Source organism: Papilio polytes, unplaced genomic scaffold, assembly GCF_000836215.1.
Source record: "Papilio polytes unplaced genomic scaffold, Ppol_1.0 DF824191.1, whole genome shotgun sequence".
Taxonomy (NCBI): domain Eukaryota; kingdom Metazoa; phylum Arthropoda; class Insecta; order Lepidoptera; family Papilionidae; genus Papilio; species Papilio polytes.
Window position 1 is genome coordinate 837889 of NW_013525013.1, and position 14779 is coordinate 852667.

Below are 14779 nucleotides of genomic sequence, written 5' to 3' on the forward strand. Positions count from 1 at the left end.
CGCAGAAAACAGGCGTGAAGTGGAAGCAATTCCGCGTTTCGTCTGATGAGTGTGGTGCCAGAGGCCAAATTTTAGTAACTTTTCCGTTCCACCCTTTTCTTATAAGGTAAGGGTTGGATGGGAGACTGGATTTGACAGTGGAGGAGAGACAATATTACTATAGATAAAGGGAAAATAAAAAAATCTTTTACCAATAAATAGCTATGTTATCACTTAAATAAGGCTATATTTATGATATTTTTTTTAAGGGACGAAATCACAAACAACAGCTAGTTAACAATATATCCTCTCAATTCATTTGCGAAATACAAAACACCAATCGAATTAAGAACCCCCTTTTTGAAGTTGGTTAAAAACAACAGTTACAAATTAAAGCATTCAAGTGTTGGTACAATTACCCTTTTCATCATAAGTCCGTTCCGTGCCGTAGAACTTGAGCGCCTCGTCCGCGGTCGCCTTCTGTCCGCTGTACAGCAAATAACAGCACACCATCGTGCCTGAAACGATACCGGCAGATACATTAATACACAACAGTGGTAGAGCCCGCTTTAACATCTTAGCACGAATGGGCCGGCGGCCTGGTGTAATACCACGACCACACAGAAGACAGGCGTGAAATGGAAACAATTCCGTCTTTCCTCTGATGAGTGTGGTGCCGGAGGCCTAATTTAAGTCCCTTTCTCTTTACCGCCCTTTTCTTGTAAAGAGAGGATGGGAAGAGGAAGTGGATTTGACTGTGGAGGAGATGCATAGGAAGGGGAAAATATCCTCTTTATGTGCGTCTCCTCCGTCGGATAAGGGTAGGCAACGCATCCGCAATTGCGGATGTCTATGGGCAGCGGTCGCTTCGCCACTTTGGCGATTTCAGGTGGCCGCTTGCTCGTTTGCCACCTTATGTTATAAAAAAAGAAAAAACATTTATATCATCATCAGCATCATCATCCTCTTTATCCTACTCCCGTAAGGTCGGCGCGATAGGTCATTGTCCTCCACATAACTCTATCATACGTCATCTCAGTCATCACTTCCTTTTTGATCATGTCACCTTTATCGCAATCCATCCATCTCCATCTAGGTTTACCTCTACCGATGTACCCTTCCACACTCATAACTGTCCTTGTAACATGCGATTCATCCTTCATAACATGCCCATACCATGCTAACCTTTTACTCCTTACCTTCTCTACCACTGGGTCTACTCTCAAACTCACCTTAGCAATCGATTACAGAAATATGAAAATTCTTAAAATTTATAAATATACATAATAAATATAAACTTATTTAGAGTTGCTCAGAAATAGTGTAATATATGCACTATAATCTAAAGATAGAATTCCGCTGTCTAATAGGTAATAAAAAACCGACTAAATATACTCTAAAACAGCCACATATAAACTTAGTACAACCCTCCTACATACATAACATAAGTCAGTCAAGTAAAAAGTAGGAAATTTCCTGTTTTTATTTGTATACAACTTAAAATCTATTTCAGGAATATAAAAATTCTTAAAATTTATAAAAACATAATGAATATAAATTTATATCGAGTTGCTTAGAAATAGTGTAATTCGAGATTGTGCTAGTCGAAGCTATTCATAAAACCGTTATGCAAAAGGCATAATTCTATATTTAATATATAATTTACATTCAAAAATTTATTTATAAGTTTGCCAATTTTAACAACACTGTAGCAAATCATTAATAATATACTCAAGTTTAAAATAATTCTAATATAAATATTTTATAAACATTAATACTAAATTTAAACTAAACAGAAATCATATATTATAAAAATATTATAAATGCGAAAGTTACGATGGATGGATGTTTGCTAGCGTTTGCAACCTAAACGGCTGAACAGATCTCAATGAAATTTGACACAGGGTTAGAGCATAGTCTGGAAGAACACATAGGCTACTTTTTATCCCGGGAATAGTTACGGTTCTCTGGGATTCATTTATTTAGTTTTTTAATGTATACTCGATCATTCTGCAACGGTTCGACATATCTTATTGAAATTTGGCACAGATATAAAACAAAGTCTGGAGTACACATGGGATAAGGTTCATACCCGCCAATGTCCTGTTCCCGAGGGATATGTAGCTTTTTGTTATTTATATAGTTCGTATGTTTTCTAATACCACGCGGACGAAGTCGCGGGCAACAGCTAGTTATTATCATATTTTCACAATAGAGAACCGAAATATTAAAATGTAAATGCAGAATATAAATAAAAATAAAATGTGAAGATTTGAGACTTCTTAAATAAAAATTCAAATCAAATATTAGAAATTCATAGGAAACGAAACTAGCTTTTTTATAAGAGTCTAGATTCATACATTAGCGAGGCTGATGAACTTTTAACATCACCGCATTGTCATAAGACTTCATTAACATATGTGAGATTTTACGACCAAAGAAAAAACATCTTTACAATCTATGTCACCGAACGTTCGTAAATGCCGCCAGTTTGGCATTTGCCTAGATAAATTAGCGTTTAAGAAGTTGCAACTTTTATTACTGCATGTTACTTTGTAAATGTTTAGTATATGTATTACATAATGATATATCTCCTATGTACATATTCAGGAAGAAATATTGAACGATATAACCCACAGGAGTTCGTGATAAGGAAAAAAATGACCGAGTTTAATAAATTTCTTAAGGAATCGTGAGAAAAGGGCATGTATTTTAGTGAAATGGCCAACCTTTTTGCCCCCAATGTTTCTTTTCATAACGCGTTTTTACGCCCCTTCGTCGGTCGCAAGGCGAGGCGATTTCAAAAGGGTCCCTTTTTTTTCTTCGACCGAAATTTACGAGGAACAGCGTGAAAGTCGGTGCAGTAATTCGGCCAATTATGGGTCGTAAAGAAATTTCGCAATTACTTGTGGACCGCGGTTTGGGGGTCCTTTTTGTTCGGTTCATTACAATGGTTGTGCGGGCTATGTGTAATTTCGACGCGGTCTTTGTTGCCGGGCGCTCCCAAACGTATCGCGTTACGTTCGCATTACGCTGATTGTTGCTAATGATGTCAATAAGCTTAATGGTTTAGGCGATCATAAAAACTTAATCTTACTAATAATATAAATGCGAAAGTTTAGATGGATGGATGTTTGATAAGAGTTTGTAGCCTAAACAGCTGAACAGCTCTCTCTACTCAGATGTAGAGGTTAGTCTGAAAGACCACATAGGCTCACTTTTGTTTTTTGTTGTTGCGAGCGAGTTGCGGGCGAAAGCTAGTATTTATATAAATTGCAAAATTAACGCTAACGCCATCTTGAAAACTCATCCCGTTATTAAACATTACAACGATAAATAAAATATCAAACACAAAGATTTAAACAGAGTAGAGAAATGGATACTTAGGGCTCGTTATACAAAATCAATTTTAAACTCAGACCCGAACGTCTGTAGCGAGCTTGCAATATGGTAGGCAGTACAGTAACATTATAAAAATGTACAAAAACCAGAAACGAGATGAACTTTAACCCTTTACTATTTTCGCACAATACTATTGTACATTACCATATAATCTAAAATCGATGTCAATTCATTCGTCTGTGAAAGGAATCGACAAGACAAATCTTTCACAGTTGCATTGTGATCATTGTAAACCATTTTGTGACAACATATCTATTAGAGAATCGTGCCACATATTTAATAGATTCTTTTCAGAGCTCGTACTATAAGAAAATCTATTCTTCGACCCGCTACACGTGTATGCAGAAATATTTTATCTATAAGGGTTCAGACACACTAGTGTTTTGCGTATTTAAAAATATTTAGGCGATTTAAATCACTTTTATAACGCAATATAAATACGCATTGCCTTTGACAATTTAATGCTTTAATATGTGAAAAAGAGTGGAGTAAATTTAATATTTGCCACATTGTATAGTATAGCTAAATATTGAAACTAACTTATTACGCTAAAAAAAGACTAAACTATATGATAATACTAAACAAAATGTTAAAGATGTTTTATTCACGCTGCATATCTGTGATTTAATAAAATTTTTCACGCGACTGCTCTAGTGTGTCAAGAGCCTTATGTTCGGGTCGCTAACACTATAATACGAATGAAAACTTGTTGCTATGAGCTCCCAAATCGGTCAAGTCATACATTTCTTTGTCGAAAACAAACAGTTGGAATATAGTTACATATCATAAGATATCTTATACAACTCTCTGTTCCACTCATCACTTCAACTCGAATAATTTATTATTTTTTATTTTTAACTATTCACGTCCGTCTCACATGATGTCCGGAATTACTTTGGTAGAATGGCATCACTTCCGCTCGTTTATCTTATAAACAAATCGTTACAATAAACAATACGCCGGCCCACTGAGAAATACTTCGTACGTGATTAATACGAGGCTCAAAGGGGCTGATAATGTCCTCCTGTTACCAAGACGGTGTACACCAGTAAATAGCCGTGTTTCATACTAATAATACAAATATGAAAATTTATTTAATATTACAAAACGGCTTCGGCTCTTGATGACACAAATGTAGAACAATCTAGACGAACGCATAAACTATTAATTTACTTTTAATTTAGCGCGGACCAAGACGGGGGCAAATGCTTTACTAAAACGAAGCTATTAAAAAACTAAGCCGCTTAACTTGTATTTCTCTAGATTGTAAGGTAAAGTAGTCAGGTAATTTGGAATTAGCCCCACCTGTCCGTCCCTTGCCCGCCTTGCAATGCACGACTGCCACGTTCCTTGGGTCTTGGCTGAGCCACTTGTGCACATCCTCGCAGAACGGCTGGATGAGGGCGATCTTCGGCGGCGCGTGGTCTTCAAACGCGTACCTCACCACCTGGAACCACGGTGCAAATCATAATTATTATCGGTAAATTTAATTACGTAGAGAAACTATACCAATAGACAGAGAAAAATAAAAAAATTGAATATGAACAATATAATTTATTTCAAAAGTATAACAATCTACACTGTCCTATCATACATTATCTCTTACTCCTCAACCGCTTTCTGTAAATAACAACACCCTCACATTTGCCAGGCCTGTGTCGTAAGGGTTGTATACTGTACAGACTATCCTCGAGTTCGTCATAGGACGAGACAAGCCAGTCTGATACCTCTTTAACTCATATCCTCATAATTGCTCCGAATCTTTGTTAGACCGGAAAAAACGGTAAATGAGAGATCGAAAACAATAAATATTGCAAAGAATGCAAATTACCGTGAGAAAATATTTGCGAGTTAACCCCACCGGAAGTATCGAGTGCGGGCCGGACGGACGGCAAGATATCTGATACTTGTGGCAGAAATTAAAAAAAATACATTTAACCCCTTTTACATTGATGATCGACTACCATGCGGTTACTAAAAAAAAAAAAAACTAAAATAAATTTTCGGAATGTTGGTACAAACTTTTTTCAATATGTGTGGTCTAAAATAAAAATTCATGTCAGTTTAGTGTCATATGCATATTCTGGTTGCCTATTTTTTATTTTTAGGGAGAAATCTTAGTAATAGTACACTGCTCTTGTGACCGTACAAGGTTATGTGAGGTTTTACCTACTAAAACCACTTAGTTGGCCATATTTTAGTACTACATGGACTTCAGGATGTACTTTCTGATAGCCTCGTTTAAACCTGATGGCAATTGTATCTACACTGTGTTACCAAAACTAATGGAAAATATCGCACTTATATCTTATACCAATCGAAACTAACATATTAAAGATAAAAATATCTCCATCATTAGCTCAGTGAATATCAGTAAATCCGGAGAAAGCAATAAGAATTTCCTTTCATAAATTATCCTCAATATCTCAAAGGTAAGGTTCATTAGGTAAAATCGCAATGAATTTATTCATAATACAGTTCATTAGAACAAAATATATTGACTGAGGCTCGTGCCCACGCAGGGAGAGACTAATTTATAATTCATTACTTCGCAGTAGCGAGGCTTCCAAAGATTGATTCACCCCCCACCTACCCACCCACAACCCCACCATATTAAAGCGAGGGTGTGTGGAAACCTAAAAATAAGTATTTCATTGATTTCACATGTATTCAAGCTTTGAAACAGCTTCATTTGATATGAGAAAGTATTACTTACGATTGTAGAGTCAAAACATACATAAAAAACATAAAAACATCCTAAAAAAAACTTTTACCTCCATACAAATAGATTTTATTCAACAACTATAGTAAACTGCCAATAAGAGTTGTTTATTAGTCGAAAACTTACATTCTAAGGGGTTGTATGGTCTATGCGCGTGCAAAAAACGTAAGTGAAATTAGTGGTACCAATTAGTTTGTACTAACAGTCGCAACGCATTCTCTTGCACACGACCGGTCACGTGCTAAAAGCTATCGTGATAAACAAATGATCACTCCGCAATCCGGATTACACGAAACACGAACGCTCGCCATTAAATTGAGATTTAAAGGCATGAGGCGACAACACATTAGAGTGTAACATAGAACCTAATTAATCCATCCCTGCTTTTCACAGCTACATTTTATTAAAATAATAGCTTTCGTACGCACGAAACTAATAAAAAAAAACAAAAGTATGTGACCTATGTGTTCTTCCAGACTATGTTTTACATCTGTGACAAATTTCATCGAGATCCGTTCATCTGTTTAGGCTACAAACTTTAACAATCACCCATCCATCTAAACTTTCGCATTTATTAGTAAGAGTTAAACATAGCTTTATTCAGGGATAGTGTTGCTTTCGAATGTTGAGGGAAATTTAAAAATCCAGTAGTATTTGAATTTATTCATACATTAGCATAGTTGACGTCTATTACTTTACCATAACTTAGCTATAAAAATGTCTTACATATACACCAGTGTATACAGACCTTTACAGTCATTACACGCGCACGAAACCTCCAACCGTACTCCCCGCCTAGCGATTACGATCGCGAAGATATGAACCCGTTTAAAACACGATAATGTATCCGTGCTGGAGCACACCCTGAGGATTTATCGCGAGAAATTGGCGAGATTACGCGCTTTACCAGTCGAGATCTACATCTCCCCTGATTGATGTACTCTACCGGAACAGATGACATGCGTGTTACGATGCTTTACATCACTTAGAAACTCACATATGGCAGATCTCACAAATCACCTTGTGACATACCAGATCTATGATCCAAAAGACCGTGGCCTTTTGGTCCTCGTTTGAATCCTAAATACCATATCTTAATTTAGGTCAATGTTATAATCTAGTCTTTTTTATAACATAAGGTGGCAAACGAACAAGCGGCCACCAAATTCCACCAAACTGGCGAAGCGACCATTACCCATAGACATTCGCAATAGAGGATGCGTTGCCTATCCTTAATCGACGGAAAAGGAGAGGCACATAAAGAGGACACTTCCCCTTCTTATGCATCTCCTGCACCGTCAAATCCACGTTCCCTTCGTAACCTTTTCCTGTAAGAAAAAGGGTGGGAAGGTAAAGGGACTAAAGTTGGGCCTCCGGCACCACACAGTTGTAATCAATTGCAGTACTGGTACATTATTAATGCGCTAAAAACCAGCAGCAATCGATAAAGCGATCGATCATTGACTGAACCAAGATAATATTTGTTCATATCTTTTATCGGCAAACATTTAAATTCACTGTAATAGTGCTGTGGTTTGAGGAAAAAGGCGTTGACATTCTACCTATTGTCAGATTTTAAACATATAAACTCTGTTATAATATTACTTTCTTACTAATATTATAAAGAAAGTTTAGATGGATGGATGTTTGTTAGTTATTAGACTATACGGCTGAACGGATCTCAATAAAATTTGGCATAGACGTAGAGGATAGTCTGGAAGAATACATAGGCTACTCACTTTTGTTTTTTTTTTAATTCCACACGAACGGAGTCGTAAAAGCTCTTCATTTTATAAATTTTCTAGTTAGCGTGGCTCAACCGTATATTCATTTTTTTAACAGGATCCAAAAGACGAAAAAATCTGTTGCCCTTTGATTGGCCTTATAATAAGGCGACGTCATTTAACATATAATTAAATATAAATTACATTACAATTACGGTAAAAAATCATTATATTTAAATATCAGCGAAGACGTACGGAAGCTATAGAGGTCAAATATGATAATAATACAGATAAAACATTTTATTAATATAAAACGGTGGTGGGACCAGCACTTCAAGTTATCAGCATGCTAATTGCTTGTTAATTTTCTCAAATCGGTTACCAAACGAAGGTAACCGCGCCCATTTGTATGAAGATTAGTCGACGGTATATGGAAATAGTTATTTTGGAAAATAACGTAACTTTGGAGGTCACTGGGGTTTTAATTTAATTAATATAAGTTTACCAATAAATGTCACATAAATCATTTTAGTTGCCGTAATATTAAAGTATTTTACTGTATAAAATCTTTTTACAAGCTATTCAACGATATACTTTTGGTGATAGATTTAAAATAGAACGGAGATTAAAAACATCATGGTCCAGAGATTACTTCAAAAATATTATGTACCTTAATTTGTCAGTATATAATAAAAAAGCCTACTTTAGCAAAAATCGGTGTTAAATCAATCACCATAAATTTTTAAATCGTAACCTCATTCCGTAAATTCATGAACAAACGTTATATGGTCGTGGTTTGACAACCTATCCGCGTATTGATTCCCACTTGTAACTGTAATTAACCAAAACTGAGTGCGGTTTTGGAAAATAAAGATTTTATTGATAAAATAATGACTAATTCAAGAGTCTACGCTAATCTGAAACCAACTTTTCAGATATGTGTTTCATTCCCATCTATACTAATATAATAAAGCGTAAACACACATTTTGTGGCGTAAGATGTCAGCTACTACATACATCATATATACAGCATATTTAAAAAAAAAAATCTTTCTTTAATAAAATCGTCAAGCTTTAGGCTTTATATTTTCATGCGATTAAAATTGGGGGGTAAAAAAATTGGATAAAAGCAATAATGTGGGAAAGAGACTATAAGCTACGAGCTGCCAACATCAAGGAAGCAAGATTGCCATGGTAAGGTAATTAGTATTTTGACATTTGTTATTGACAATTTGACAGATGTAAGCAATAAAAAAAAATTCATGCAGATAAAGCCGCACGGGAACAGCTTGTATTCCAATAATTAAAACCCCATCGGGGCAAAAGAAAAGATGGTGGTGAGTTTGACTTAGATAAGACGGCGATGGTATAAAAGTTATAAAAACCATATAAAGACAAAGGAAAACTCAACAATTTGGTATAAGAAAATCCCAGGATTCAGTACCTCTCCGAGATGCTTTCCAACAGAGTGAAGTGCGATATCATATCTTGTACGTATCGAAGCATATGCATCGCATATCTTTTTAATATCAGTTATCTACATGATAGTTGTATGGGCAGTTGCGCTGATAGCCGTTATCGGCGACTGACACGGACGACTGGGGCGACATCTTGTCTGCTAACGCGACACCGCAACTATTCTTAGAACGGATATTATGATATAGGAGAGATAAACAATCGCAGATGCGATATTGAGTTTCGATAATGCTATTGCTATTGTGAGAAATTAAGTCATCTTTAAATATAGTGCAGTTCAAAAATCTCGTTCAAGTATTTGTTTATTTGCTTTAGATATCCGTTGAAAAGGTTGTTTAAAATATCACTGTCATAAATCATAATAAATACCCTCTTTGACAATCGGATACAAATTAAAAAATACAAATAATAATTTTATTTTAAGCTCTTTAAGCTGTGGAAGTCCACGGTTATTTCACCACATATGAATTTCACCCTATACTATTGTAATAAAGCGTAAACACACACTACTTTGTGGCGTAAGATGTCAGCATTCACATGTTTTTGAATAATTCTTTCCTTAATCAAAATTCCTACACTTACGTACGCTTTAGGCTATATATTTTCACGCCATTAAACTTAGGTTGTAAATATTTTAGATAAAAACTGTAATATGGGAAAGAGACCATAAATTGCTGCCAACATCAAGAAAAAAAGATCGCTAAGGTTTGTCATCTCATTTTGACATTAGACAATAAAATAAAATTTCCATTATTTTATGCGTATGAAGCCGCACGGGAACAGCTAGTTAACGTATACAATTAAGCGGACATACGTCATAATTATCCTTATTTCATAAACTTATTGTCCATTCGTTAAATGCTTTAACAAATCATAGGGAGATATACTTAAGGATACATAAATGAGGATATAAAATATCCCTTCCTCAATAGAGACATAAACAGGTAAATATATGAAAATGATAATAGTAACGATTTATAGACAATACTAATAACAACGCTAACGAAATATGTTCGCTACATAGCAACAACTATAGTAAAACTAGCTGTTCCCGTGCGGCTTCATCCGCTCTAAATTATGAAAATTTTATTTCATTGTTTACATTTGTCTAATTATCAATAGCAAATGTCAAACTGACATGACTTGACAAACCCTGGTTCCTTGATGTTGGCAGCGACTTATGGTCTCTTTACCACATTAGGGTTTTTATCCAAAAATATTTACCCCTAAGTTTAATGGCATGAAAATATATAGCCTAAAGCGTGACGTAAGTGTAGGGATTTTTATTAAAAAATGAATTATTCAAAAATATGATGTAATTGCTGACATCTTAGGCAACAAAGAAGTGTGTGTTTACGCTTTATTATAATAGTATACAGATATAGATATAATTTTTATTACACAAATGGATCTGACTGCAAATGACAACTTATGCTTTAAAAGTTAAATGAGTTGTTGACGTTAATGAGATTTATTTCATATCTAATCTCTATTATAAGCTCCAATTCAGAGACCACTAAATAGGCACAAAATGTCGTTTCTTAAAACCTATCCTTTAATAGAGGTCAATGGAAAAGCAAAGTTAATATCTAATATTTCGCGAACAAAAAGACAATAACACAATTGAGTTAGATGTAAGAGGGTGCGCATACATGAAACTAAACTATCGCACAAGTGTTTAGTCTCGCATTGATTCTTAAAAGCTTATATGAGGTATATTACTCGTTTTTTATTTGTGCTACAGTGGAATTGGCTGCGAAATAATCGACATCGCATAACAATTGTGCGATAGTTTAGTCAAAGGTGTACGCCCCTGAAAGTGCCATACGAGCTAGACTAATGCGTTACAATTAAATTACAATCGAAGGCACTTGCGTATTGAGCTATCCTTTCCGTTCTCCGTCAAAGGATAAGCGATTGCCAACTAAGGTCGATCGTGGTCGCCGGCGACCGGTTCACCTTCCTCATCAAGGCCAGGCTCGGCTGCATTGTTTGCTTACGGTCAGGGCTGAGTGTTGCCAACCAAAGTGGAGCAACTTGCTGACAATTTCGCCCCGCTGATAAATAGGTATTTTCGGGAATTCATACTTATTTACATTTAGGTCTATAGCATCGTGATTTATTTAGTTAGATATTTATATCCCGAGTATTGTATGTTAATTTTTTTAACTTTTCAACAAAATTTTGGAAGAGGAAAGCATATGTCAACTATGGTATAGTTGACATATGCTTTCCTTCTTCTTCACTACACGCATACGCTGCAATTCCTCGAGTAAAAAACCGGTGATTACTTATTCGTGTAAACTGTCATACGAGGATATTATTAATAGTTAATTATTGATCACTTAGTTTTCCTGCTGTTAATACTGACCCCACATCAAGTTAATTGTAAATTGAGGGATTTATGTTTATAAAACAACACATAAAGATAAATAAAACTAATCATAACTCATATAAAACAAACTTAATCTACGATATGTTACCTTTAAAAAGACTTTAGAACCGTTGACAGTGCTGTCTTTTACATAAATGGTACTAAATGGTGGGTTTCACCAGTACCGGCGTTAGAAGAGAGCGAGGTGGGGCTACCTCTCAGGGTTTCTGTCATAAAAGGCTGCCACTTACACCTAAAAGGTTATCAAGGGTGCCATTTTTCACCTGGATTCGCAGTTAGATGACGCTTTAGAAACCTCATCCAGAACGCTGGTAACACCAGAACCGACTGTGGTTTCCACATTATACTTAAATTTCCTCACTCGCATTAACTTCGAAAATTAACCACATTATATTTTATCGCATGCGTGACGGCATTAAATCAATATTTCGTCATTCGATATTGGATTCAATCAAGGGCGACAAAGGATAACCTACATAATTAGCGTGTACCGGTTATGATACGATTGGTTGCTATATATGGTCATTTGAGCGGATGTTGAGCGGTGTGGCAGACCGCAGATCTCTGACAATTCTGTGGGGATGACAAGTTTGAATCTCTGAATCACAAATTTCAATATCCTTGTACAGTCAGCTTCATAAATACACTAACAAAACTTGCACAGGTTTTAATTATACGTATGTAATTCATTAGCACATATTCAAAGTCAGAAGCATATGGACGAATAAATATTTAAAACCGAAGGCATATACTAATTTCTGTAGCTTTGTAATTATAACATATTTAAATAGCTAACTGTACACCTTTACAATTGCATCCTTCCTTTAATATTTCGTAGCAAATGTAGACGAATCGGACTATACACATTGACATCGTTACCTTTATTATTTCATATAGAGAAGAACCTCGATAAGTTAAAGTCCAAGGGAAACACAAAATCTTTTAAGTTATAGAGGTTTCAAGTTATCAAGGGTCTTTGTTGTAGAAGTTTTGGGCCCTGATGTTTCTACTGTACTGTGTTTCTTTTACATATAAAAATAAAAAGTATTAAGATTAAATGAGGATACCTACAAAGGTAGACAAAGATAGCATGGATACATTCTGTCAAACATACTCAAAGGAGTGAATTCAGATATGACTGATAGGGATGTGCCGACCCTCCATAGGAATAAGTGCAGGTCGACGATGTCGGTCCATACATAAAAGTTCAAGCTTACATTAAAATGAACAGATTTAAGGTGTCAGTTAGGTTAGCAACTGAGCGTACTCCACGAGATTACCCAGTCGCGTGTAATCGGGTTAAGCGTTGTGCAACGTGCAGCGGTGCCGGATTTCACGTGGGCGCTTCGACAATTACATACTAAATGGAAAATATCCATCGTCATAACTATAACGTGCGAGTTAAAGTACAAATTAAACGAGCAATTGTAAGTTAATTTACAGAGATTTAAAATAGGGCAAGAGATAAATGACAATGTGCTTTGGCTACAAACTAGAATTTACGATATGAAATGACAACAAAAAAATGACAATTACTGACGCGATACATCGAAATTACCGTTAAGATAGTATAAAATACAATATTAATGACAACAATTACGATAACCAAGAATGACTAATACACAAGGAGTGAATAAAAGATTGCACCATACAAATTAAATTTAGTTCGAAATCTTTAAAAGTAAATCTAGGATCCATACAACATGTGACAAGTCATCTAAAAGTCCTGCATAGTAAAACACAAGAGAATATAGGATAAGTAAGATTACTAATATTATAAATGCAATAGTTTAGATGGATGGATAGATAGATGGATGTTTGTTAGAGTTTGTAATCTAAACGGCTGAATGGATTTCGATGAAATTTGGTATAGATGTAGAGGATAGTCTGGAAGAACACATAGGCTACTCACTTTTTTTTTCAATTCCACGCGGACGGAGGCGCGGGCGAAAGCTAGTAAGTGCCATAAAAAGATATTCCTAACAATCTGATGCAATCGACATTTAACACTGCATAGATACGTGAATCAAATCCAACTGCTGTAAATAATACTATAGCATTTAACTCAATCTATTCGTTTTGCGAAATCAAAATCAATATTTTAGACGTTTTTAATGTTCTCTAATTGCGAACACATTCGTTACGTTTATATTTGGTAAAGGAAGTCTTACTTTGAATGTTAAAAAATTAGTTATAATGAGAATTTACAATGCTATACGGTGTGGTAACAAATTTTATCTAACAAAACCCACCAACGCATTATAAAACTGCAAAAAAAAACCTTCATATAAATTACAGTAGTTTATTGTACATGTTTTGTGTATGTAATTTATCTATATCGATTAATGTAACATAAGAGTAAATATATGAGTCCCAGCATCTAGTAACCACTTATATTACCCGCTCCCTTTAAAGCAGTGTCGCGACGCTTGTGAGGTAATTTAAAATTTAAATTTAGGATACCTAAATTATCTCCACGTCAGCTTTCCTCGCGCTGTTCGTTTCATCAGATAGGCTACTTTAATTTCCATGTAAAACATCAACTTCAGTTAAGTTTTACATTTATAAGTGACTAAGTATGGCCCTTTATAATCGATTCATGTTTGCTGAGATCTTTTTGCCTATGAAGGGTCGGCACAATATATACGAACAGATACATGTAAATGCATTTGTTCTTATCAACGTTTTTTTAACGCGCGTTATAAAATCGCTTGGGAACTAAAACATTGAAATGATTATGGCTTTAGAAATAAAATATACCAGCAAACCTCATACTATTTTCATTTCAGTTATGAACTAAAGTATTCGATGTTCAGAAACGTCGAATAACTTCACAAAAGTGAAGGTGACCTTTCTATCGCTGGAAAATCTAAACATAGGTAATTTAACCTCTATTTGACTACGGTACCAGTTGGAACCACCCTGTCCCTGACTGCTTTGCTTTCTGACTTTTAAATCTGACCTGGTTCTTGACATTATGATTCGTTTTTAATTTCAGGTAATATCTGACTATTACATTGACCTTTTGAAAGTGACATTTTTAACCTAAACGGGCTATTTATACATGGTCCTACGTGTCTG

The 14779-nt window shown here is 35.3% G+C and overlaps 1 protein-coding gene across 1 annotated transcript in view; it reads right to left on the bottom strand.

Annotated features, from left to right (window-relative positions):
- Positions 1 to 14779, bottom strand: part of LOC106110694 (phosphatidylinositol 3,4,5-trisphosphate 3-phosphatase and dual-specificity protein phosphatase PTEN) — a 36537-nt gene that overhangs the window by 3321 nt on the left and 18437 nt on the right. Inside the window, exons 3-4 of the mRNA XM_013292594.1 lie at positions 4687 to 4828; positions 399 to 497 (exon numbers count right to left, since the gene is read on the bottom strand). Of these exons, the coding sequence (XP_013148048.1) occupies positions 399 to 497; positions 4687 to 4828 (241 nt within the window). The remainder of the gene's footprint in view (positions 1 to 398; positions 498 to 4686; positions 4829 to 14779) is intronic.